At 47.2% G+C, this 27403-nt stretch overlaps 1 protein-coding gene across 2 annotated transcripts in view; it reads right to left on the reverse strand.

Moving 5' to 3' along the window:
- Positions 1-27403, reverse strand: part of LOC147105001 (leucine-rich repeats and immunoglobulin-like domains protein 2) — a 100463-nt gene that overhangs the window by 37176 nt on the left and 35884 nt on the right. For both annotated transcript variants that reach the window (XM_086011000.1, XM_086010998.1), the window contains exons 2-8: positions 18893-18964; positions 18711-18785; positions 17083-17217; positions 10219-10362; positions 8494-8637; positions 6831-6974; positions 5554-5697 (exon numbers count right to left, since the gene is read on the reverse strand). In XM_086011000.1, the coding sequence (XP_085867126.1) occupies positions 5554-5697; positions 6831-6974; positions 8494-8637; positions 10219-10362; positions 17083-17217; positions 18711-18785; positions 18893-18964 (858 nt within the window). The remainder of the gene's footprint in view (positions 1-5553; positions 5698-6830; positions 6975-8493; positions 8638-10218; positions 10363-17082; positions 17218-18710; positions 18786-18892; positions 18965-27403) is intronic.

Here is a 27403-nt window from a genome sequence, read left to right on the forward strand (position 1 = left end):
TTGAAAAGTAGTTATGCTAAACTTGTATCGAACCTTGGTTAGACCACACTTGGAGTACTGCGTACAATTCTGGTCACTATATTATAAAAAGGATATTGAGGCACCGGAGAGGGTGCAGAGAAGACTTTTAAGGCCTCAGAGCGTCGGCGGGAAACTCGAGCGGCAGCAGCGGGGCTATAAAAGGCTCCAGAGACCAGGTAAGGCTTACTAATCTCCGAACTCGGACCTCAAAGGGAAAGAGAGAGGTAAAAAAAATCGAAGTGTGACGTCACCAGAAAGCAGGTAAGTGATTGGTTGGTGTGTATTTCTCTCTTTTTAAACTTAAACTCTGTGGTTTATAGTTTCTAGGGTCTCTCTGGTGTAGCGGAGACTTCTGCCATACAAGCGCCCTAGAGTATATCTTTAATTGGTGGTATTGAATTAATTTAAATTAATTAAAGGGCAAGTAATGTCAGGACAGCCCAGCCCCGTGTTATGCTCCACCTGCGCTATGTGGGAATTCAGGGACACTGCCGGTGTCCCCGATGACCATGTGTGCTGGAAATGTATCCAGCTGCAGCTTCTAGCAGACCGCATTGAGGCGCTGGAGCTGCGGATGGATGAGTTTTGGAGCATTCGCGATGCTGAGAGGGTCGTGGATAACACGTTTAGTGAGTTGGTCACACCGCAGGTAAGGGCTGCACAGGCAGAAGGGAAATGGGTGACCATCAGGCGGAGCAGTAGAAGCAGGCAGGTAGTGCAGGGGACCCCTGTGGCCATCCCCCTCTCAAACAGGTATACCGATTTGGATACTGTTGAGGGGGATGACTTACCAGGGGAAGGCGGCAGCAGCAGCCAACTTCCTGGCACCAGGGGTGCTTCTGCTGCTCAGGAAGGGAGGAAAAAGAGTGGGAGAGCAATAGTGGTAGGGGATTCTATCGTAAAGGGAACAGATAGGTGTTTCTGTGGCCGTAGACGTGACTCCAGGATGGTTTGTTGCCTCCCTAGTGCCAGGGTCAAGGATGTCACTGAACGGCTGCAGGGCATTCTGAAGGGGGAGGGTGAACAGTCAGAGGTCGTGGTTCACATTGGGACCAACGACATGGGTAGGAAGAGGGATGAGGTCCTGCAGCAAGAATTTAGGGAGCTAGGTAGCAGATTAAAGAGCAGGACCTCCAAGGTTGTAATCTCTGGATTACTCCCGGTGCCACGTGCTAGTGAGTATAGGAATAGGAGGATAGAGCAGATGAATGTGTGGCTAAAGAGTTGGTGCAGGACGGAGGGCTTTAGTTTCCTGGATCACTGGGTCTGCTTCTGGGGAAGGTGGGACTTGTACAAGTCGGACGGGTTGCACCTGAACCAGAACGGGACAAATATCCTTGCGGGGTGGTTTGCCAGCACTGTTTGGGGGGGGGGGGGGGGGGGGTTAAACTAACTTGGCAGGGGGATGGGGTACAGAGTGGAGCTATAATAGGGGGTGATGTACAGCTAAATACAGAGGAAAAAACAAGTCAGCTTGGAAGGCAGAGCAAATGTGTAATGGCACAAGGGAGTAGGGCAAGGCTGGATGGCATTTATTTTAATGCAAGGAGTCTTGCGAATAAGGTGGATGAACTGAAGGTGTTGATGAACACATGGGAGTATAATATTGTTGCTATCACGGAGACATGGTTGAGGGAGGGGCAACACTGGCAGCTCAATATTCCGGGGTATAGAATCTTCAGGCGAGACGGGGGGGTAAAAAGAGGAGGGAGTGTCGCAATATTAATTAAGGAGTCAATTACTGCTGTAAGGAGGGATGATATATTAACAGGTCCCTCTAATGAGGCCATATGGGTAGAACTTAAAAACAAAAAGGGGGCAAGCACTTTGCTGGGAGTGTACTATAGGCCCCCAGTCAGGGGGAGATCGAGGAACAGATATGTAGGCAAATCTCAGAGAAATGTGCAAATAATAGGGTAATAAGAGTGCGGGATTTCAACTTCCCCAATATTAACTGGGAAAATCAGAGTGTGAAAGGCTTAGAGGGTGCAGAATTCTTAGTGCATCCAGGAGAGCTTTTTGAGCCAGCATGTAGAAAGTCCTACAAGAGAGGGGGCGGTACTGGACCTAATTCTAGGGAATGTGGCCGGGCAAGTGGTAGAAGTGTTAGTAGGTGAGCACTTTGGTGACAGTGACCATAATTCGGTGAGATTTAAGGTAGTCATGGAAAAGGACAAGGATGGACCGGAAATAGAGGTTCCAAATTGGGGGAAGGCCGATTTTAATATGATAAGGCAGGATCTGGCCAAAGTGGACTGGGATCAGCTACTTGTAGGAAAATCCACATCAGAGCAATGGGAGTCTTTCAGAAAGGAAATTGAGAGAGTACAATGGCAACATGTTCCCGTAAAGGTCAAGGGTGGGACCAACAAGCCCAGGGAACCTTGGATGTCAAGGGATATACGAGAATGGATTAGGAAAAAAAGGGGGGCTTTTGGCAGATACAAAGGACTAAAGACAGAGGAAGCCCTAGAGGAGTATAAAAAGTGCAGGGGGATACTTAAAAAAGAAATTAGGAGAGCGAGGAGGGGGACATGAAATAACACTGGCGAGCAAAATAAAGGAAAACACTAAGGTGTTTTTAAAGAGTATATTAAGGGCAAAAGGATAACTAGGGAAAGAGTAGGGCCCATTAGCGACCAAAGTGGCAATCTGTGTGTGGAGCCAGAAGATGTAGGTGGGGTTTTAAATGAATTTTTTGCATCTGTGTTCACTATGGAGAAGGACGGTGTAGACATAGAAATCGGGCAGGGGGACTGTGATATACTTGAACATATTAGCATCGAGAGGGAGGAGGTACTAGCGGTTTTAGCAGGCTTAAAAGTGGATAAATCCCCAGGCCCAGACGAGATGTATCCCAGGCTGCTGCGTGAGGCAAAGGAGGAGATTGCAGGGGCTCTGACACAAATTTTCAGAACCTCTCTGGCCACAGGGGATGTGCCAGAGGACTGGAGAACAGCCAACATAGTACCATTATTCAAGAAGGGTAGTAGGGATAAACCAGGGAATTACAGGCCAGTGAGCCTAACATCAGTGGTAGGGAAATTATTTGAAATAATTCTGAGGGACAGAATTAGTCTCCACTTGGAGAGGCAAGGATTAATCAGGGATAGTCAGCATGGCTTTGTCAAGGGAAGATCATGTTTGACTAATTTGATTGAATTTTTCGAGGGGGTGACTAGGTGTGTGGATGAGAGTAGTGCAGTGGATGTGGTATACATGGATTTCAGTAAGGCTTTCGATAAAGTCCCACATAGGAGACTGGTCAAGAAGGTAAGAGCCCATGGGGTCCAGGGTGCCTTGGCACATTGGATCCAAAACTGGCTTAGTGGCAGAAGGCAGAGGGTGATAGTCGAAGGTTGTTTTTGTGACTGGAAGCCTGTGTCCAGTGGGGTACCGCAGGGATCGGTGCTGGGTCCCTTGCTGTTTGTGGTCTACATTAATGATTTGGATGTGAATGTAAAAGGTATGATCAATAAGTTCGCAGATGACACGAAAATTGGTGGGGTGGTAAATCGCGAGGAGGGTAGCCTCAGTCTGCAGGACGATATAGATGGGTTGGTCAGATGGGTGGAACAGTGGCAAATGGAATTTAACCCTGAAAAGTGTGAGGTGATGCATTTTGGAGGGACTAACAAGGCAAGGGAATACACAATGAATGGTAGGACCCTCAGAAAGACAGAGGATCAGAGGGACCTTGGTGTGCATGTACATAGATCCCTGAAGGCAGCAGAACAGGTGGATAAGGTGGTTAAAAAGGCAGATGGGATACTTGCCTTCATTAGCCGAGGCATAGAATATAAGAGCAGGGAGGTTATGATGGAGCTGTACAAAACGCTGGTTAGGCCACAGCTGGAATACTGTGTGCAGTTCTGGTCGCCACACTATAGAAAGGATGTGATTGCTTTGGAGAGGGTGCAGAGGAGATTCACCAGGGGGTTACCTGGGCTGGAGCGCTTCAGCTATGAAGAAAGACTGGACAGGCTGGGGTTGTTTTCCTTGGAGCAGAGAAGGCTGAGGGGGGACCTGATTGAGGTGTACAAAATTATGAGGGGCATAGATAGGGTAGATAGAAAGGAACTTCTCCCCTTAGTAGAGGGGTCAATAACAAGGGGGCATAGATTCAAGGTAAGGGGCAGGAGGTTTAAAGGGGATTTGAGCAAGAACTTTTTCACCCAGAGGGTGGTTGGAATCTGGAACTCACTGCCTGAAAGGGTGGTAGAGGCAGGAACCCTCACAACATTCAAGAAGCATTTGGATGAGCACTTGAAATGCCATAGCATACAAGGTTACGGACCAAATGCTGGAAAATGGGATTAGATTAGACAGGGCTTGATGGCTGGCGTGGACGCGATGGGCCGAATGACCTCTTTCTGTGCTGTATAACTATGATACCAGAAATGCGAGGGTATACCTATCAGGAAAGGATGAACAGGCTGGGTCTCTTTTCTCTTGAAAAAAGGCTGAGGGGTGACCCAATAGAGGTCTTTAAAATTATGAAAGGTTTTGATAGAGTGGCTACAGAGAGAATGTTTCCACTTGTGGGGAAGAACATAACTAGAGGCCATCAATATAAGATAGTCACCAAGATATCCAATCGGGAATTCAGGAGAAACTTCTTTACCCAGAGAGCGGTGAGAATGTGGAACTCGCCACCACAGGGAGTGGTTGAAGCGAATAGGATAGATGCATTTAAAGGGCGGGTAGATAAGCATGTGAGGGAGAAGGGAATAGAGGGATATGCCGATAGAGTTAGATGAGGAAAGACGGGAGGAGGCTCGAGTGGAGCATAGACGTCGGTATGGACTGGTTGGGCCGAATGGCCTGTTTCTGTGCTGTATATCCTATGTAATACGCATCAGATGGTGAACTAAATGCATGCTATAACAGATGTAGGACTTCATCACAATGGATACCTCTCGTGTTTTGTTAACAAACTCACATTTCACAAATTACCTCCAATGTGTGCATCAAAAAGTACAGCTTTACTGGCCAATACCACGGGGGATAGTGGCTTTGAGATGGAGGACATGCGACTCATCAGCTACCTGTCATAGAATCATAGAAATTTAAACACAGAAGGAGGCCATTCGGCCCATCGTGTCTGTGCCGGCCGAAAAAGAGCTCTCCAGCCTAATCCCACTTTCCAGCTCTTGGTCTGTAGCCCTGTAGGTTACGGCACTTCAAGTACATATCCAAGTAATTTTTAAATGTGATGAGGGTTCCTGCCTCTACCACCCTTTCAGGCAGTGAGTTCCAGACCCTCACCACCCTTTGGATGAAAAAGGATCTCAACACCCCTCTAATCCTTCTCCCCAGCATTCCTCCCCCCTCCCAGCACTGATTTCTAGTCCTACTGCAGGATGAGACCTGCATGACGTTCACTGGCAGGCTCACAGATACAGCTCGGTTAGTACAGTGTATGAAGATCGGTTTATGGGGCGGGGTGTAAATGACTCACTTCTGATCCCTTTGTTAAGCGGTCTGGTTGTCCGATTTTACTGTACAATGCCGTTTATTCTGCATACTTACAGCGTCAGCAGGTTAGACAAGCCGGTAAAGACTCCGTCAGCAATATAACTCACTCGGTTGTCTCCCATGTACAAACTCTCGAGCAAATTCAAGCCCACGAATGTAGACTCGTCTAAACGAGTCATCTGATTATAGGTCATGTCTCTGAAATAAATGAGATAGAAACTCCTGCGTAAGTCATCATTGTAATACAGCTCTCCCATCCCATTTACAGTAACTCCTTGACCAATAGAATCTGGATACAGTAATACACCGTATCCCAACGTATCCATTACAAGTTCTACATTTTCAAAGAAAGCAGCTAATGTTTCGTTCACACTGATGAGCAGAGATTAGATGAGCTCCAAGACTTTCCTTATTTCACCTCCGCAGAGTACTAAAATAACAAAATCTTGTTCTACGTTTCAGTGCTGGGGCCACACTTGGCAGAGAGAGTTTTTATTGCAGTCGACTCCTTCTGGTCTGTTATAATGCACGATAGGCGGCAGGTGATCGACTTTCGCACAAAACCGGCTTGGTATATAAACGCAGAGGAAGCAGTCAAAGGATGGAACGGCAACCACTGGTGCTTTCTTACTTAAACCGGAGGCTCGAAGAAACACTCCTATTGTGGATTAAACCCCGAGCCACATTCTAGGCATGGGGCGATTATGGACAATAGAGTGATGGAGGACAGGAGGTGCTAGATCGTGTGGTAGTCTATATTAGAGATGCAAAAACGCACGCCTCCAGTTAGAACATAGCACAACCGCACAGGCCAGTTCTACGTCACAATAAACATTTCCTCTACCCACAATTAAATTACTTTAAATCTGTGACTCCTGCATTAAGTAACTAGCGCTAACAAACACACCAGTGGGGCGAAGAGCGAGCACTGGTCCCAGATCTTTATTGTTTTGGCCGTTATCCCCTTTGTTAAGGAGTCAGTCCTGGAGTATAGGGATTATCTTTTCACAAACTATGCAACAGCTTGTGTTTATATAGCACCTTCAACGCAGTAAAACGTCCCACGGTGCTTCACAGGAGTGATTATCACTCAAACTTTGACACCGAGCCACATAAGGAGATATTAGGACACGTGACCAAAAGCTTGGTCAAAGAGGTTGGTTTTAACGAGCATCTTAAAGAAGAGAGAGGTGGAGAGGTTTATGGAGCGAATTCCAGAGCTTAGGCCCTAGGCAGCTGAAGGCACGACCACCAATGGTGGAGCGATGAAAATCGGGGATGCTCAAGAGGCCAGAACTGGAGGAGCGCAGGGAAAAACAAAACAAACTCACAGCTCAGTCAGTTTCTGGCAGAACTCCCAGGCATCAGCACTGATCCTGGTGATGGCATTCCGGCTCAGGTGGAGCTGCTGCAGCAGTTTGAGGCCGTACAGCCAGTCCTTGGTCACGTCGGTCAAGTTATTATGCTTCAAGTCCCTACAACAGAGAAAGGAAACATCAGTTTGGTTTCCCCGAACATCTCCTAGCCGCCACTACGTATACCAATATTTTTAGCAACAAAAAGTCAAAAGGAGACCAGCTCTCCTGAGCGAGTCCCAAAATAGAACTGACCATCAAGTTTATTTCTGCTCAGATAGTAACTCGAGATCCAGTTTGTTCAAATAAGGTTGTCATTTCTTCAAAAGATTCCTAAAAATTACCCAAAACTTTTGCTTACTGGGCAGAAGAGACATAACTACACAATGCAACGGTAACACGGAGCGGATTTAAGGTCCCACTCCTCAGCTAGGCAAGGCTGCTTTGTGCCCATTTTAGATTCAAAAGGTATTAGACAACAGGAGAATTACATTCAGCCATTTTACACTAGACTACATGAGACGACAAAGCTGCTGTGAGTTACGCTGTCACAGGGTACAAGTTAAAGCTTTGTTGACTTTTCATATATGAAATGGACCCACAAAAATCAGAGTTAATGATTTTTTTTTTGGGGGGGGGGGGGGGGGGGGGGGGGAAGTGAGGTTTCTCTCCCTTAAGAGGTTGATTCCTTCACTGTGGCTTAATTCTGCAGACCTCATGTTCATTTTTGAGTCTCAATAGTAAATGCTGGAAGACTATTTAACCTTGTGGGGAACACCTTGGTGACCCCACCCCCCACCACAAGTGAACCTACTGGAGGTCAGCTGATTGGTTTTACCCTTCCCTAGCCCAGGTCCTTTCAGGTCAATTATAGCACCCTAGCACTACCCAGATTGAGCGCTCTCAGCAAAGACTGCATGGCTCAGACTCGGCGACTTCAGGGTCAATGACGTAAAGCCATGTGCCATTAAATGTGCGGCTTCTCCAGATTACTTTACACAGATAAAGAAAGACTTGCATTTATATAGCGCCTTTCACGACCTCAGGACGTCCCAACGCGCTTTACAGCCAATTAAATACTTTCTGAAGTGTAGTCACCGTTGTAATGTAGGAAACATGGCAGACAATTTGCACACAGCAAGCTCCCACAAACAGCAATGTGATAATGATCAGATAATCTGTTATAGTGATGTTGATTGAAGAATAAATATTGGCCCAGGACACCGGGGAGAACGCCGCTGTTCTTCTAGTCGTGCCATGGGATCTTTTACGTCCACCTGAGGGGCCTCGGTTTAACGTCTCATCCGAAAGACGGCACTCCTGACAGTGCGGCACTCCCTCAGTACTGCACTGGAGCGTCAGCCTATATTTTTGTGCTCAAGTCTGCGGACAGGGACTTGAACCCACAACCTCTGACTCCGAGGCGAGGGTGCTACCCACTGAGTTATGGCTGGCACCCTATAATAGGATAGCCATTGCCCCGTCCGTAGGAGGACAGCAGGTTGATACATTTCTACCAGTGCTTTAACAATGACATTTCGATTAAATACTCCAAACACCAGCACTTCAATTACCACTTGGACAACGGCTGGACAAGATCCAATTACTCCTGAATAGCCACCAAAACAAAAGGACTCACAGCTCCTCGATTTCATTCAGCCCCCAGAAGGCTCCGTCCTTGAGTTCGCAGATCCCATTACGCTGCAGTTTCAACGACTTCAGCGAATCGAGGCCGCGAAACGTCAGGCTCTCGATAACCCGGATTCTGTTGCGTTTTAGCTCCCTGTTTAAACATAAAATGCAAAGTAAACCCACATGGTGGTTAACTTTCGTTCTTAAAAAGGACCAAAGTTGAGGAGTAATTTTTAAAAAAAACCCCGTCAGATTGGCGAGTGATGAGAGTGAATGTGTGCTGCAATAGAATCCACACACTTACTTTTGGAAGAAATTTCTACACGTTCAAAGTTGCAATGTTGTTTCTACATACTCATACCATCTTGGAGCAGAAACCGATAAAACAGAGGTAAACATTGGTAACAGTGTATGACCCCCCCCTCCCCTCCAGGGCTGGGTGCTGACAAACCCTGTATTCAGTAAATTAAATCCTACCCAAGTTCGGCTGTTTGTTTTTCCACTTACTCAAGAGTTGTTTTCTTAAACACAGCTGAACTAGGACAAAAACGCCACTTGTGGCAAGGTTTTCCAATTTAAGAAAGCTGCACTTACAGAGACAGGCCTGATTCATGCTGTCCAAGCCAAAAGGGTCACAGTTCACGTTGTGTGCAAAGAGGGCTTCATTTACTAAAGAGCTTTACTATTAGACGTCTATCAGGAGGATCAGAGACAACTTCAAGGGCAAGTGCTGATGCAGATCTACACACTCCAATAAGTTTTCTTGATACAGTTATAATTTACTGAGGGGAGACAAAGTGTTGTGCCCGCGATGAAGATTTCACATCTGGAGGCGTCAGGACGATTACCAGTCTGACTGCCTTCCACGTGAAATAAATCCGTCAACACTTCCCTTTCGATGTGATCCAAATGTAACATTCTTCGCTGCTTAAAAATGCAAGGAGAGATCATTATTTTTTTGCAGTCAGTAGCCCCAGACTACACTACAGGAGCACACGCAGCACTTCCTCCTTTGGCTGTACCCCGTAGTGCAAGTGAGACAAAACAGCATTGCAAACCCATGAGAGTGTGCTGCTTATTTCAGTTGAAGTTCGCGAGCTTCAGTCAAGTTAAACCAAGCGTTTGATCTCAGAGTCTCTGCATTATCCATCGTGCCCAAGGAGCGGCTCCTGATGCAAGAGTACAAAAGCGCGAGAGGAGCTCACGAAGGTCATGCCCTCAAAATAGGATCTCCCAACTAGAAATTGAAGTGCCAAAGGGAGCCTTTAGAAGACACAGGGTATCCATCCTCAAGGTTATAGCACTTCCTGCATTCAGACAGAAGCGAAATACTGCGGATGCTAGAAATCTGCAACAAAACCAGAAAATGCTGGAAACACTCGGCAGGTCAGGCAGCATCTGTGGAGAGAGAAACAGAGTTAATGTCGTCAGGTCGATGACCTATCATCAGAACGGTCATCGACCCGAAACGCTAACTCTGTTTCTCTCTCCACCGATGCTGCCCGACAATGCGGAGTGTTTCCAGCATTTTGTTTATAATAGACAGGCTTGGTCCTGCCACCAATCTAGCCAACTTGCATTTAAGCAAGTCAGTATAAATCTCAAGGCTCTGCCATCAGCGTTCCAGCCTCTGCCTCCTTTAAACCTGTAACATTAGCAGTGCTTTTATCACTCAAAAACCAACTAGATGCATGTCTGCGCTTTGAACTGTAAAAGGAACACAATCACTTACAAGTACTGAAGCTGAGGCAACCGGAAGCTCTTGGGCTGAATGACAGCAATTTTATTCCTGTTCAGTTTGAGGACGAGCAAGGTGCTGGACAGGTTATCAAAACAGCCGGGCTCGAGGAGGATTATTTGGTTATTGTTCAAATGTCTGAAAATAAGTTACATATTTATATATAAATATATTTATATAGATATGTTATAAAAACAACAGATTTTTGGCAGTCAAATACTCATACTCTATTTCAAAACATAAACATAGGCTTTATTATTTAAGATATCTGTAGGTCTTAGCACTTCACGCCTCTCCAGTTTAACAGAGGTTGACTATCAAGGAATCTTCCTGCTAGGCCAAGTCTGCATCTGTAGCCATAACACCTCGAACCAAAAACAGACAAAATAGTAAGTTTACATTAGATATTGGATGACTGGAAACTGTGCTGTTAAAGGACAGGTATTCATTAGTTTCACTTATTGGTTAAGATATGTGCTTTTTTTAAAACAATCATTCATCTGGAGACTGGATGATATACTGGGGTAACATAATGTGCTTTCACTAATGGAATATGGCTTTGAATCTAGCCCACATTGATGGGATGGATATCTGCTCTCTGTTAGAAAGTATCCTATGTGAAATTAATCTGGGACAGTATCATAGAAACTAGGAGCAGGAGTAGGCGATTCGGCCCTTCGAGCCTGCTCCGCCATTCAACATGATCATGGCTGATCATCCAAACCCAAGCACCCGGTCCCTACACTGACACCCATCCCACCCAAGCCCTATCCCCATAACCCCACGTATTTAATCCCCCCAAAACACTAAGGGCCAATTTTTTTTTTATCATGGCCAATCAACCTAACCCGCACATCTTTGGACTGTGGGAGGAAACCGAAGCACCCGGAGGAAACCCACGCAAACACGGGGAGAATGTGCAAACTCCACACAGACAGTCACTCGAGGCCGGATTTGAACCTGGGTCCCTGGCGCTGTGAGGCAACAGTGCTAACCACTATGCCAATCCTGCTTCTCGTGGGCTAGAGTGACAGCTATTAAACCAGCATAAATTAGCAATCTCGAGGAAGCCACAAGGATTGCTGTAGCAGGAGGTGAAAATATCGCAGGTGACACATAGGACAGACCAGCCACATGGGTGTCTTTATGGGTGACTTTAATCTACATATAGATTGGGCCAACCAAATTAGTAACAATACTGTGGAGGAGGAATTCCTGGAGTGTTTACGGGATGGCTTCCTGGACCAATATGTCGAGGAACCAACCAGAGATCAGGCCAGCTTAGACTGGGTATTATGTAACGAGAAAGGATTAATTAGCAATCTTGTTGTACGAGGCCCCTTGGGTCGGAGCGATCATAATATGATCGAATTCTTCATTAAGATGGAGAATGAAGTATTTGACTCAGAGACTAGGGTCCTCAATTTAAATAAAGGAAACTACGATGGTCTGAGGAGCGAGTTGGGTAGGATTGATTGGGGAATGGCACTCAAAGGGTTGACGGTGGATAGGCAATGGCAAACATTCAAAGACCAAATGGATGAGCTACAGAATTTGTTCATCCCAGTTTGGCATAAAAATAAAACAAAAAAGGTGACTCAACCGTGGCTAACAAGGGAAATTAGGGATAGCATAAGATCCAAGGAGAGGACATATAAATTGGCTAGAAAAAGCAATAATCCTGAGGATTGGGAGCAGTTTAGGAGTCAAAGGAGGACAAAGCGATTAATTAAGACAGGGAAAATAGAATATGAGAGTAAGCTAGCAAGGAACATAAAAACTGACTGTAAAAGGGAACATAAAAACTGACTGTAAAAGCTTTTATAGATATGTGAAGAGAAAAAGATTGGTGAAGTCAAGCATAGGTCCCTTACAGTCAGAATCAGGGGAATTTATAATGGGAAACAAGGAAATGGCACACCAACTAAATACATACTTTGGTTCTGTCTTCACAAAGGAGGACACAAATAACCTCCCAGAGATGCCGGGGAACATAGGGTCTAATGAGAGGGAGGAACTGAAAGAAATCAGTATCTGTAGGGAAATGGTGTTAGGAAAATTGATGGGACTGAAGGCCGATAAATCCCCAGGGACTGATGGTCTACATCCCAGGGTACTTAAGGAAGTGGCCCTAGAAATAGTAGATGCATTGCTAGTCATCTTACAGAACTCGATAGACTCTGGAACAGTACCCATGGATTGGAGGGTAGCTAATGTTACCCCACTATTCAAAAAAGGTGGTGGAGAAAAAGCAGGGAATTATAGACCGGTAAGCCTGACATCAGTAGTGGGGAAAATGCTAGAGTCTTTTATAAAAGATGTAATAGCAGAGCACTTGGAAAGCAGCGACAGGATCGGACAAAGTCAACATGGATTTACAAAAGGTAAATCATGCTTGACTAATCTACTGGAATTTTGAGGCTGTAACTGGTAAAATAGATAAGGGAGAACCAGTGGATGTGGTGTATTTGGACTTTCAGAAGGCTTTCGATAAGGTCCCACACAAGAGATTAGCGTGCAAAATTAAGGCACAAGGGATTGGGGGCATGGTATTCACTTGGATAGAGAACTGGTTGGCGGACAGAAAGCAAAGAGTTGGAATAAACGGGTCGTTTTCCGAGTGGCAGGCAGTGACTAGTGGGGTACCGCAAGGATCGGTCCTAGGACCACAGCTGTTCACAATATATATTAATGATCTGGACGAGGGAATTGGATGTAATATCTCCAAATTTGCAGACGACACAAAGCTGGGTGGGAGGGTAAGCTGTGAGGAGGATGTCGTGAAACTCCAGTACGATTTGGACAGGTTGGGTGATTGGGCAGAAACATGGCAAATGCACTATAATGTGGATAAATGTGAGGTTATCCACTTTGGTGGCAAAAACAGGAAGGCAGATTATTATTTGAATGGTAATAGATTGGGAGAAGGGGAAGTGCAAAGAGACCTGGGTGTTATTGTGCACCAGTCGCTGAAGGTAAGCATGCAGGTGCAGCAGGCGGTTAAGGCGGCAAATGGTATGTTGGCCTTCGTAGCAAGAGGGTTCGAGTACAAGAACAAGGATGTCTTGCTGCAGTTGTACAGGGCCTTGGTGAGACCACACCTTGAGTATTGTGTGCAGTTTTGGTCGCCTTATCTGAGGAAGGATGTTCTTGCCATGGAAGGAGTTCAGCGAAGATTCACCAGGCGGATACCTGGGATGGCAGGAATGACATATGAGGAGAGATTGGGTCGATTGGGCTTATACTCGCTGGAGTTTAGAAGAATGAGAGGGGATCTCATTGAAACTTATAAAATTCTGACAGGACTGGACAGACTAGATGCGGGAAGGATGTTCCCGATGGTCGGGGAGTCCAGAACCAGGGGGGTCACAGTCTAAGGAAAAGGGGTAAGCCATTTAGGACAGAAATGAGGAGGAATTTCTTCACCCAGAGAGTGGTGAACCTGTGGAATTCTCTGCCACAGAGGGCGGTGGAGGCCAGTTCATTAAATATATTCAAGAGTTGGATATGTTTCTTGAGGCTAAAGGGATCAAAGGGTATGGGGAGAAGGCATGGGCAGGGTACTGAATTTGGATGATCAGCCATGATCTCATTGAATGGCGGAGCATGCGCGAAGGGCCGAATGGCCTACTCCTGCTCCTATCTTCTATGTTTCTATTTCACTCAGCACGTGTGTGGCGGAGACTGGTGCAATGCCCTAGCACCAATGTTCCCTCTAATTTTTTTCATGCATGGTCCCTTTAACTGGCCGAGCGGCCCATTCAAATGTTCACGCATGCACGGTTTCTTCCATGTAAAACCAAGTGAGCGGCCTGCGCGGGACCTCCAGACCGCTGCGCGGCCACGCAGCTTAGCGGGAACGTTGCCCAACTCTGGCCTTTCTTTGTCTTAATGAGTGCAAAAACACACCATTTAAACAAAGTATAGGCACAGATGCCCTTGGTAAAAGAGCACCATGGTCTGTTTGGCTGACATGTCCGTTATAACAATTATAGCTTCCTGTAGTACACTTTTCCCATGTCTGTCACAGCTCACTGCAACAGTCTGCAGACACGGGGGATACAACAACAAATAAACCCCAGAGCAATGCATTTTCCTCAATCAAAAAGCCCGATACAAATTGATGCTATCACTATAAACAAACATCCTCGAATCTCAAACACAAGTCTAGAGACTGCTGTACCGTACAGTAATTCATTGGGACTAGCCAGGGCAATGAAAATGCTCCCAAATGGTTTCTGCAATGCAAGTGTGTGTCTTACTTTAAAAAAAAAATCAATAATAATGAATTTAAAAAGCAGCAACTCCAGCATAAATCCCACGCGTCATCTGCACCATGGCTGCAATTCGCAATATTAAAAGTTCAGACAGGTTTTAACATGCCTCACATTACACTTAACTTGTTAAGTCAGCCGGGCGCCTGGCAAGCACAAAATTCCTTCAACATGCTCAAGAGCTTTCAAACCATGCTATTCAAATTCACGCAGGCAGGGTTTCCGTTTGCCCGATGTAGACCGCACACACGCTCCCCGGAGGAACACATTTATGCAGGCCCACAAAGCGGAAGTGCAGGATGGCACAGCCAAGGCATGGGACCCCCCAAGTGTGCACAGGGGCACTGCTGGAGATTCAGCAGCTAAGCTTGCACAGTATACCTGCGGAACAATTACAGCTTCCCACTGCTTGTCCAGCAAGGACCACCATATCCATTAAGGCACTGAAAGAAAGTCTTGCACTTCTCCAGCACGTTTCACGACCTCAGGACGTCCCAAAGTGTTTTACAGCCAATGAAGTACTTTTTGAAGTGTAGTCACTTGTAATGTAGGAAACGCGGCAGCTAATTTGCACACAGCAAGCTCCCACAAACAGCAATGTGAATGACCGGATCATCTAGTGATGTTGATTGAGGGATAAATATTGGCCTAGGCCAACGGGGATAACTCTCCTGCTCTTCTTCGAAATAGTGCCATGGGATCTTTTATGTCCACCCGAGAGAGTAAACGGGGCCTCGGTTTAATGTCTTATCCGATAGATGGCACCTCCGACAGTGCAGCACTCCCTCAGCACTGCACTGGAGTGTCAGCCTAGATTTTTGTGCTCAAGTGTCTGGAGTGGGACTTGAACCCGCAACCTTCTGATTCAGAGCCGAGAGCGCTATCCACTGAGCCACGGCCGACACTGGATTGCAGGACTATCTGGTGCCAAGTAGGAAGACTCCTAGCTACTAGAAATGGGTCTATCCCTCCAGAAGTCAGGTGGTCTACTCAATTAACCACATCTTTGAGTCCCAAGGACTCAGGCATTTTAAATCGGAAGGTTACACACTACAGTTTGTCAATTAGTATATTGAACAGTTTTGAGCTGGGGTGTGTTGCATAAAAAAAGTACATGTTTGAGAATATGTCCAGCCAGAAACCCCCAGAGGTGTGTGGAGAGCATGTAATGTCTAACTTATTAAGCCATCCCATGCATCAGAAAAGAAACTCCCAGCCAAAAAAAGCTCCCTGTGCCCCCCGGAACTCTTGCTGCAATCACTGCCCGTTGATTGGAAAGACACACAATAGTGTGTGCAGCAGACTCTGTGGAGCCTACCACAATGGGCTGGTAGCGCAAGGAAATCCGCAGGACACGGTTCGGAAAGCTTTGCACGTCAGTCTCTAATTGAAACGGCACTTGCATGCAGTTCAACAACTTTAGTTAATCCACTCTATTCCGAATCAGGACCACACCTCCCCCTTAAAAGTTTATTAAGCATTTTGAAAATTCAACACCTACAAAGAATTGAGATGAATTCAAATATCCCTTTATGTCCTGCTCAATTTATTCTGAATACTTTTGTTCAAGTGTATGTGTTAATAGCATTGCGATTACTGGCTTATTAAAGTAACTAAGGCCCACCATCCAGGTGAGCGCAACCTATATATACGGTTAATCTGAAGCACCTTTAGGTTAATGACTGTATTGCTATGGTAAACAAAGATTAAAATTGATTACATTAGAAAGAATGGAAAAATCTTTTTTTTTTTAAACATTTAAAATCTTTGGTATATAAGCTTATCATAGTAATAATTACTTGCATTTCAATTGGGAGGAGACTCGTGTACAGCATAAAGACCGGCTGTGCTGTAAGTTATATGTAATAGCCGTTACTGCAACATTAGGGTTTAACTTCAGTGCATGAGCTGAACATCTGAAAAGGCTTTGGGCAGGAAGCCTAGAACTCCGCCAAGCTGATAATCTAAGGATTATATCCAAAAATCAACCGGATGGATGGAATAAAACAAGGATGTTATCGTTCTTTGTTACCATTTGGATTTTTTTTTATTAAAAAGATCAGGTTGGCAGAATTTTCTCTTTAAAATGTGATGTCAAGTACTGCACACGCTTTCTCCTGGATTACACCCCATTACAACCATCAGATTCAATAAAGGAGCTGAATCAGCCGTCAGCTGATGTCCTTTTTCTTACAAAATACACAAGAGCTAACACAGTTTATGTTTAACACGCCCTACATATTTGTATGCCTTTGAATGTGTAAACAATATAAATTTCAAAACTCCAACCTGCCTTACTATAGGTCTGGATACAGCACAGATTAAAAAAGCGATATCCCCGGTTACTATCGAACCATCAGTGTACAGCAAGAAATAACAAGCCTTTATCGCAGAGCAAGGCAGTCCCGCATGGACCCTACATTGCTACCTGCTCTCCCTCAGTTTACAATGCATCAGCCCACGTTTCTATACTCCACTTGCTTGTGTTGGCCAAACAGCTCTGCTCTAGTTCACCACGCACACTGCTGTGGCGCACCAACACGGCGGTTAAGTAACAAGCATAAAGCAGCACTTAGTTACTCACAGATTTTTCAGCTGCATTATAGGAAATGAAGAAGTTTTGACTTCCGAGATCCTGTTCGAGCTCAGATCCAAGGTCTCCAAAGAGCTGTATGGCTGAAGGTCCTCTGTAATTATCTCTGCTACCTGATTATGTGTTCTGCAAAAGAAGAGGTATGTAAAACAAAAGCCGTGGTTCATCTTTCCCAACGAGTATCCCCCCTAGCCTCAAGGAATCGCTGGCATTCTTCTAAAAAGAACATTTCTAAAGTGCTTATGTGGAACTTCAAACAGTTTTTCTGCACAGTGAGAGACAAGAATCCATCATTGACAGGCCGATGAAGGAAGGAGTTTCGATTTGAGATCAATTTCAAAGCAACTGTGGAATTAGATTGCCTTTACACCCTTTCAATATCAGCCACAACCCCATAAAACTAATTTAGAATAATTAGGAAGTACAATCATTTTTCCAATGCAATTATAGTAGGCAAAATATGGAGGTCAATTGCAGAAAAAATATTTCTCACTGAGGTACACAGCAACACTTTCCCTACATGTAAATCGGTTTTAAATATTCTAATAGTGATAAAAGGAGATATAAAGTAATAAAGCTGCGATAGTAACTCAGACTTCATCTGTGGGAGTTAAAGAATTGGCATTAGGATAGTGGCCCGAGCTTGAACAATGATAACATGTGTACAGTGCCTTTAATGTAGAAAAATAGCCCACAGCACTTGAGATGTAATTTTAAAAAAGAAATGGGCATCAAACCAAAGGAGATATTAGAAAAGTTACCAAAAGTTTGCTCAAACATGTAGGTTTTAAGAAGGGACCTAAAAAGGAGGAAAGGGAGATGGAGAAGTTTAGGGAGGGAATTCCAGAGCATGGGGCAGAAAAACAATCTGCATCTTATTTATTGGCAAAGCCGTACTGCCCACTGGAGTAGCAGGTAAATGTAAAGGACAGCGATACACTGGCCAGGTAATTAACGCACTAATTATTCTTGGACAAAACAAGCACTGGGTAGGTCAGGATGTGCCCATCACCTCCAGGGCTTAGCTTAACATCTAGCCCAGACCAGATGGGAGTCACAACCTGGATTACAGTGGATGTGAACCCACATCATAAAACTGCTCCTAATTTAGCACAATTCGTGCTACCCGGGTTAAAGACATCACAGAATGGCTGGTGTAGGAAGTGAAAACATGCTCAAGGTTGAAGCGGAGGCACATTGTTGGGGCAGTATAGAATGAGCTCTGCTCTTCATACACCTGTGCTATACCTGGCCTGGGAGTCCCTGACACTTAGTGACAGAAACGGTTCCATTTTTAAGCAACAACATCCATCACCTTAAAGAGGACAAAAAAAAAAATCGCAAAGCACAATGGGGTGGGGTGGAAAATTTCCTTTGCTTGCTATTCATTAGTGAAACGGTGAACAGGTGTTTTTAAGAACACGTTTGCACTTTCATTAGATAGAGTGAGTGATCGTAGGTCTTCCCACTACGTTTACAATGTTGTTACCCCATAGCAACCGAGGAAAACTCTCCCCAAGGTGGGCAAACATGCCAAGAATTACACAAGGTGTTCTCTTAAAACTAAAACACAAAACATGCATTTCAGGTTACAGAAAGCAGCCTGACATATTACTTACAGTGACAGGATGGTAATGTTAGCTGTTACTGCTCCCAATGACGGAATTGTAGAGAGTAGATTATTGTTGACATTCCTTGAGGCGGGCAAGTGATTAAAAGTGATGTTAGAAAATTTCTGATATTTAAAAAGCAATTCTATCAAATATTCACCAATAAATTCAAATAGTAACAGGACACTTACACTTCCAGCAGTCGGTGAAGGCCATCGAATACAGCGTCTTTTGTGGAAACCAATCGGTTATGACTCAAGTCTCTGTAATAACAATGAACTCAAAAATCAATGTTGCATTCTCATAAAACAGGATTCTCTCTAGTTTTTAAATGAGGAGAGTAGAGTTAGAACATTGGTCACAATGCAGAACTGTACTCTGCTGCTCGTAGCCTATCCCACTCACCCATCACCCCTGCCCTTGCTGACTTACATTGGCTCCAACGCCTCAAATTTAAAATTCGTGTTCAAATCCCTTCATTGACTTGCCCTCCCCATCTCGAACCTCCTCCAGCCCTACCACCACCCCCACTTCTCCTCCATAAATCTCTACCGCCCTCTCTCCTCCCTTTAGGCTGCTCTTAAAGCCCAACTCTTTGACCACACTTGGTCACCCTTCTAACACCTCCTGTGGCACTATTTTTTTTTTAATTCATTGATGGGATGTGGGCGTCGCTGGCTAGGCCTGCATTTAGTGCCCATCCCTAATTGCCCTTGAGAAGATGGTGGTGAGCTGCCTTCTTGAACTGCTTCAGTCCATATGGTGTAGATACACCCACAATGCTGTTAGGGAGGGGGGTTCCAGGATTTTGGCCCAGCGACAGTGAAGGAACGGCGATACAGGTCCAAGTCAGGATGGTGTGTGGCTTGGAGGGGAACTTGTAGGTGGTGATGTTCCCATGCGTCTGCTGCCCTTGTCCTTCTGTGGTAGAGGTCGCGGGTTTGGAAGGTGCTGTTGAAGGAGCTTTGGCGAGTTGCTACAGTGCACCTTGTAGATGGTACACACTGCAGCCACGGTGCGCTGGTGGTGGAGGGAGTGAATGTTGAAGGTGGTGGATGGAGTGCCAATCAAGCAGGCTGCTTTATCCTGAATGGTGTCGAGCTTCTTGAGTGTTGTTGGAGCGGCACTCATCCAGGCAAGTGGAGAGTATTCCATCACACTCCTGACTTGTGCCTTGTATGTGGTGGAAAGGCTTTGGGGAGTCAGGAGGTGAGACACTCGCCGCAGAATTCCCAGCCTCTGGCCTGCTCTTGTAGCCACAGTATTTATATGGCTGGTTCAGTTCAGTTTCTGATCAATGGTAGCCCCCAGGATGTTGATCGTGGGGGATTCAGTGATGGTAATGCCATTGAATGTCAAGGGGAGATGGTTCGAGTCTCGCTTGTTGGAGATGGTCAGTGCCTGGCACTTGTGTGGTGCGAATGTTACTTGCCACTTGGCAGCCCAAGTCTGAATGTTGTCCAGGTCTTGCTGCATCTGGACACGGACTGCGTCAGTATCTGACGAGTCTCGAATGTCTATTTTTGTCTGATTACGCTTCCGTGAAGCATCTTGGGATGTTTTTCTATGTTAAAGGCCCTAAATAAATGCAAGCTGTTGCTATGTGGTGAAAGAGGCAGGATTTATAGAATTGCTGCTTGTGGGCTGGCAACCAAACAAGAGAAAATGGCCACCAATGCGGTTTTCCTTAGAATAAAAGGAATGACTCAAGGATAAGAAAATGGCTATTCATCCCATTAATATATTACATTTCCCATTTTTGCTGTAGGGCTGTGTGTCCTTTTCCTACCAGCAGTAACCATGCTAACTTCTTTCTACAGGAGCGAGCTTTGTTTTTGGAGAGGCACGGAGAATAAATAAAAGTATACCGGGCCATCTTCTCACAAAGCCACAGTAAAACTATTCATAATACAATGCGCAAGCCAGTCCAAAAAAATATAAAATCACACGCCATAGCCCAAATGGAATGGGGAAACCAAAACCTGTGGTAATATAAAAGAAAAAAAAGGACTTGCATTTCTATAGCACCTTTCATGACCACCGGACGTCCCCAAAGCGCTTTACAGCCAATGAAGTACTTTGTGAAGTGTAGTCACTGTTGTAATGTAGGAAAGGCAGCAGTAAGCTCCCACAAAGAGCGATGTGATAATGACCAGATAATCTGTTTTAGTGATGTTGGTTGAGGGATAAATATTGGCGAGGACAGCGGGGAGAACTCCCCCTGCTCTTCTTCGAAATAGTGGCCGTGGGATCTTTTACGTCCACCTGAGAGTGCAGACGGGGCCTCGGTTTAACGCCTCATCCGAAAGACGGCACCTCCGACAGTGCAGCTAGATTTTGTGCTCACGTATCTGGAGTGGGACTTGAACCCACAATCTTCTGGCTCTGAGGCGAGGGTGCGACCATCTGAGCCACGGCTGACCACATACTGGGTTCATTTGTTCAGAAAACAATCAGCCTGCAGAGTACTCATTGCGCATTTCCTACAGTTCCAGCGCACACAACCCACACCGTGATATTTCTGCCCACATTACAGGTCAACACGAGTGCGCATAATATCATGTACAGGTGCACTCTCTGCATACCGTCATTATATCAGAAATATCTCATTTTTTAGTTTCTCATTCTGCTAAGTGAAGTGACCACTGTTGACAAATTGTTAAAATGAATGATCCATCAGCGATTGTTAAATGCCCAGCTCGTTTAGTGAATGGTTAGATGTTTTAAAGACTCCACGAGTCTGCATTCTTTCGCCTGTACCTCTTACTGGAGAGAGGATAGCTGGCTCCTATTGCTGACAGCCTGACTGTAATATCTGAGTCTAAGTCTATCATAATCTTAACAGGATTGCAAAGTAAGAAAGATAACTGAGGCACTGCTCTATGAGTTTATCACAGTCTGCTGCTCGCAGTCACAATCTGCACACAGCCGCTGACAGACTGAACATGTGTGAACAATGTCGCTATTAATGTACAGTCTGGAGTTTGCCCACAGTCTCTGTTCACATGTTTCACTTAAGAAAAAGTTCGTCTGTACAACACTGATGTCACTCAACACTTTGATGGAAACACAAGACTTATTAAACCTCGATTTCTCTTCATTGTTGACCCTTTCAGCGCTCTCTGCCGTGAATGCTCAGCTTCTCGCAACAGATATCCAAGCCTCGGAATGTAGCTGGTTTTCTCCCCTCCTTTTTCACTCCTGTAGCTTTAACCTAACTATACTTCACCTGGAGGGGAGCGTGGGGGGAAGGAGAGGAACAGAGGCCTTGGAGACAAGTAATTAAAAAGCTTTTACTGGACTTCAGATAGATGTTGCAGAGTGCACCCAGTAGTTGTAACGATGGAATGCTCTTGGGGCAGGAGAAGAATTGGGAGGGTTTGATGGAAAATCTATTTTTTTTTGTTGCACATCCTAGTGATTGACTCCAGTATAGTATGGCGAACAGAAGGTCAGTGATACCAGCAGCTTTGACTAGTAGAATGGTCTCCAGGATTACATCAAGGCAGCGGTCAGCCAACAAAAAATATTTTTTTAAACTTCTGCTAAATACCATTTACACTTAGAATTTGATATGTACTTGTAAAATTAACTACCTTGCTTTTAACATCCAAAAAGAAAGTCTTGCATTTATATAGTGCCTTTCATGACCTCAGGACGTCCCAAAGCGCTTTACTGCTCTTCTGTGAAATAGTGCAGTGGGATCTTTTACACCCACCTGAGAGCGCAGACGGGGCCTCGGTTTAACGTCTCATCTGAAAGACGGCACCTCCGACAGTGCAGCACTCCCTCAGCACTGCATTGGCGTCAGCCTAGATTATTGTGCTCAAGTCTCCGGAGTCGGACTTGAACCCACAACCTTCTGACTCAGAGGCGAGAGAGAGAGAGAGAGAGAGAGAGAGAGAGAGTGCTACCCACCGAGCCACGGCTGACACAACAGCACCTATTGATTCTGCTGGATATTGGCCCAAACTCCAGTTGAAAGAGCGCTATAATAAGTCGCAGGATCATACCAGCTAAATGTATACTTCTCAATCTCTGAACAGAGCAGCTGACAGACCACTGTTTTCAAAACTTGCCTGTGCAAGAGACCCCATACAAAATATTAACAGTCCTGACAACCCCCTATAAATATTAGTACACTCCCAGGGACCCATCTCAACCTCTGTACAGTAGCGTCAGCAACCTAAAGGAAAACAGTGCGATCGTTGCAGAATATTTTAATATACAGTGACAGGAATAACGTGCTAACGGCAAGATTTAGAAACCAGAATTCCTGAGGGGAGGACAGGAGAGAAATCAAACAGACCCTGGGAATCGCCTTGCATGCAGTTTAAAAACCTTTATGTGCAACATGTGAACATTTCATCCAAATAGTCAGCTCTCTTTGCCAATACCAACGAGCCAATACTGGCCCATAAATGCCGCGTGCAATGTAATTTCAGGATGGATTTGAGATGACGTAATGGAGTGGGATGGACTCAAGAGCAGCTTTACTTACAGGACAGAAAATACTGATGTTCACGTAAATAAAATGGCAGCAAAGCTTCTGCAATAGTTTATAGACATTTTTCAATGAGTAGCTGATGCTTGCACACCACTGTCATATCAGGTTTGCTCCCTGCTCGGGTGGGTGGTCTTGACCGGGATAGTGGCAATGGCATAAGAACTGGCCTCAGCACCCCTGGGTGAGGAAGGGCAGAGGCCAGGGTTCCTGTTCGTAATAGTTATCCAGTGGCCTCGACCGACAAAAAATAAAAAAGCTTTTTCTTTTTGTTAAAGAATCATGGCCTAGAAATTCATTGACGCCACTTTTGGGGCGTCCGCTAAAGTTTGCGCCCGCCGCCAAATCTAGGCCACTTCTCCGATATTCATTAGCTTCGCCCTACTAGTTCGGGCGAGCGCTAAAACTGCTGCTGGACGCCTCTCTTTGGGCGCTAAGCCGGAGGTGGTGATCGATAGCGCCGAGGCCGGGCGCAGCGCAGGTGCGGCCATCTCGTGATTGACAGCAGACACACTGGCGCCGGCCAGCTCTTAAGGGGGAAGGGTCGACTGCGTCTGCTGCCACGCCCTGGATAGTGGAGCCCTCCAGCTAGGCCTGAACACTGCTGCTGGACCCAAATAGCGCCTGAAGACATGGAGAAGGCCCGTGAACGTGCGCAGCGCTTCTCAGAGCGTGATCCGAGTGTGCTGCTTGCTGCTGTGGAGAAGAGGCGCCATGTTTTGTACCCGGACAATGGCAAGAAGGCGACGGTCCGCGTCTACAGGAGAGCCTGGAGGCATGTCGCCAGCAAGCTGTCAGCCAACAGCGACGTCCCCAGGACCGGTGCCCAATGCCGCAAAAAGTTAAATGACCTCACACGCATTGTCAGGGTGAGTACCCTTTCCAATGACCTCCTCATCCTTGCATGTGCACCTCACATTATGGGCAAAGGGACCTGAAAGCTCTAATGGCCAGCCCTCATCCAGCAGCTATGGGACAGGCATGAGCATCAATTGCACATTCTGCACTTAACACACTGGCCAAGCTATTCCACCATGGGAGGCAGTGCACACCAGATCATGGCGACACACTGGCCAGGCTATTCCACCATGGGAGGCAGTGCACACCAGATCATGGCGACACACTGGCCAGGCTATTCCACCATGGGAGGCAGTGCACACAAGATCACGGCGACACACTGTACTTAGAGGCCGTCCTTTCTCTTGCAGGCCAAGCTGGCGAATAATCGCAAGAGCCGGACTGCGACCGGGGGAGGCCGACCCCATCTCCAGCCACTCACCGACCTGCAACATCGCGTGGAGCGCCTCATGGGTGGCCGGGTGATTGGGCCCGTTGCATGTGGAGATGCCGACCCTGTTCTGGGCAGCAATGGTAAGGACATCACCTTTTCCACCTCTCTCGTCCCACTTGCGCATCAGATCTACATCCTTTGCCACTGTCCGACCAATGCGCTGAATGCCACCACTCATGCATCCCGCACTGACGCCCTCTCCTCACTCTAAAGCTACTCTTGTGCCTTCCTGCTTTCAGATGGTCAAGGAGGTCCCTCAACTTGCCAGTGACAGACCCTCCGAGGAGGAGCAGGAGGAGGAGCAAGAGGAAGGCGGCCCATCAGGGGAACCCTCAGCCGCGGCCACCCAGGCCAATGTAGGGGACACGTCTTCCCTGGAGGGCAGCGTGGCGGAAGTGTCGAAGGGGAGGGGAGCTCCTGGGACCTGCGTGCTGCAGAAAGGCGGGAGTGGGGTGGAAGCTCGGCGGCCTTCTCCCCAGAGGGGGGATGCGTCGGAGGGGAGTCCAATTGCTGGGCCCAGCGGCCTCCAGCAACGCAGGAAGGGTCGGCCAGCTCAGCGGCCTTCTCCCCAGAGGGAGAGTCCGGCCTCCAGTCAGGAGATGCTCTTCGCCGAGGAGATGGAACGCCTCGAAGACTTGTCCGCGGACTCGGAGCACCGGCACACGGAGCTCATGGCGGCAGTGGCACGGTTGCCCGAGTCCATCGATTCCCTCTCTCGGAGTGTGGCCAAGTTCGGGCCCTTAGAGGCCACCAGTCGGGCGGAATACCGGGCAGATCTGTCAGCGACTGGCCAGGTGATCAGTGGTGCCGTCCAGTCACTGGCTGCTGTCAGTGAACAGGTCAACACGGGCACTCACTGCTGCCACACTCGCTGTGTCAGCCAGGCATCGCCAGGGCACCCGGCGCGCTGCAGCAGCACAGCGGTCTGTCTCTCGGGAGATTGGTGCGCATGCTGCAGTGCTGGCCCGGGCGAGTGCCAGTGTCTCAGGCGACCAGCGAGCGCCTGCCATCCGCCAGCTTGCCGCCATTCCTCCAGCCGCCACTGCCACTGCCCCAGTGGAGCTGCCAGGAGCTGCTGCAGCGACTGATGCTGGCCAGCCACAGCTGCAGCAATCAACAGCCGCCCGCTCGACGGCCAGACCTCGACTAGGCCGACCCCCAAGGGCATCTGCCGTCACGACATGTGCCCCTCAGGAGCCTGCCCCCAGCCTTGCAGCAGCCAATGGCCTTACTTTGAGGCGGAGCAGCAGGGCGGGCAGGGGCCACCCAAAGATGGCCAAGGCATCGCCCTAGCGGGCCAAATAGTCGAATGTGTGGCCAATTGTGTTTGTTTTTTTGAGGCCGAGAATTGGATGTTTGTTTTTTTTGAGGCCGAGGATGTGATGTTTGTTTTTTACGAAGGCCGAGGATGACGGCCATTTTAGTTGCACTGTTTTGTTAATCCTCTCCAGGTTGTGGGAGCGAGTAATGTGTTTGAGTGTTTTTTGGGGGTTTCGTCTGTTTTTGGTTTTCATGTGGGAAGGGCCCAGAGTTTGTACAATAAAGCATTTTATTTATTCACATTGTCCATGTTTGATCTTTGAAGTGTTTGTTGCCTTAACTGGCTGAGGGCTTGCGGAGCGGCTGCAATCATGTTCTATCATTGGCACAAGCCAGTCCCTGACAGGGGGCCTAGAAGTGACGTTCAATAAGCCGCCGACGGGCGGCCCTTGGACCTTGTGCGTCCCTCCTGGGCTGGTACTCCTCGTCCTCATGCTCCTCCTGCCCCTCCTCCCGAGGTGGTGGTCCAACGTGAGGTGGCAGTGCCCGAGTCCTGCGGATAGCCAGGTTGTGCAGCAAACGACGACGAATTGGGAGACTCGATCCTGCGAATACTGGAGGGCTCCGCCGGAGCGATCGAGACAGCGGAACCGTTGCTTGAGCACGCCGATTGTTTGTTCTATGAGGTTCCTCGTCGCTTGATGGCTCTCGTTGTATGCCTCTTCAGCAGGGGTCGTGGGCGTGCGGAGCGTGGTCATGAGCCAGGTACACAAAGGATAGCCTTTGTCCCCGATAAGCCATCCTCTTGGGGGAGGCTGTGCCTGGAACATGTCAGCCACAGTTGTCTGTCACAGGATAAAGGCATCGTGGCTGCTGCCTGGAAAGCGGGCATTGACAGCTAGGATGCGCTGCCTGTGGTCACACACCAGCTGTACATTGAGGGAATGGTAGCCCTTCCGGTTGCGGTACTCCTCGGCATGCTCAAGAGGTGCCCGCAAAGCCACATGCGTGCAGTCAATGGCGCCCTGCACCATGGGGAAGCCCGCTATTCTTGCAAACCCCACTGCACGCTGCTGCTGCTTGTCCAGGGTCATGGGGAAGGAGATGAATTGATGTCTCCTTCTGAAAAGGGCTTCGGTCACCTGGCGGATGCAGCAATGCACGGCGAACTGGGAGATGTTAGCGATGTCCCCAGTAGCGGATTGGAAGGAGCCGGAGGCATAGAAGTTGAGAGCCACCGTCACCTTCACTGCCACCGACAGAGACGTCCTGCGCATCAGCTGTGGCTGCAGATCTCTCTGAAGCAGCCGGCAGATGTCTGCAACCACCTCCCTTCGGAATCGCAGCCTCCTAACACACATCGCGGCAGACATGGGCAGATAGGAGGTCTGCTGGCGGTATACCCTGCGTGGGTAAGGCCTCAGTTGGCGACGCCTGTTGCCCCCTCTGCGTCTAGCCAGGGCTGCCACTCTCTCACGGCGTCTGTAAGCCCTTCTGGCATAAGGCTGAAATTCTGCGTTGCCACCCAATGCAGCCCCCATTATATGCTGGCAAACACTGAGCTCTGAATGAGGCAAAGATAATTGGTAAGCTCTGGCCTGAGCCAAAAATACCTGTCCAAGTGTTGGCCCAAACCAGTAAACTCTC

The sequence above is a fragment of the Somniosus microcephalus genome, chromosome 18 (assembly GCF_052327205.1).
Source record: "Somniosus microcephalus isolate GS21.2 chromosome 18, FLI_Smic_1.0, whole genome shotgun sequence".
Taxonomy (NCBI): domain Eukaryota; kingdom Metazoa; phylum Chordata; class Chondrichthyes; order Squaliformes; family Somniosidae; genus Somniosus; species Somniosus microcephalus.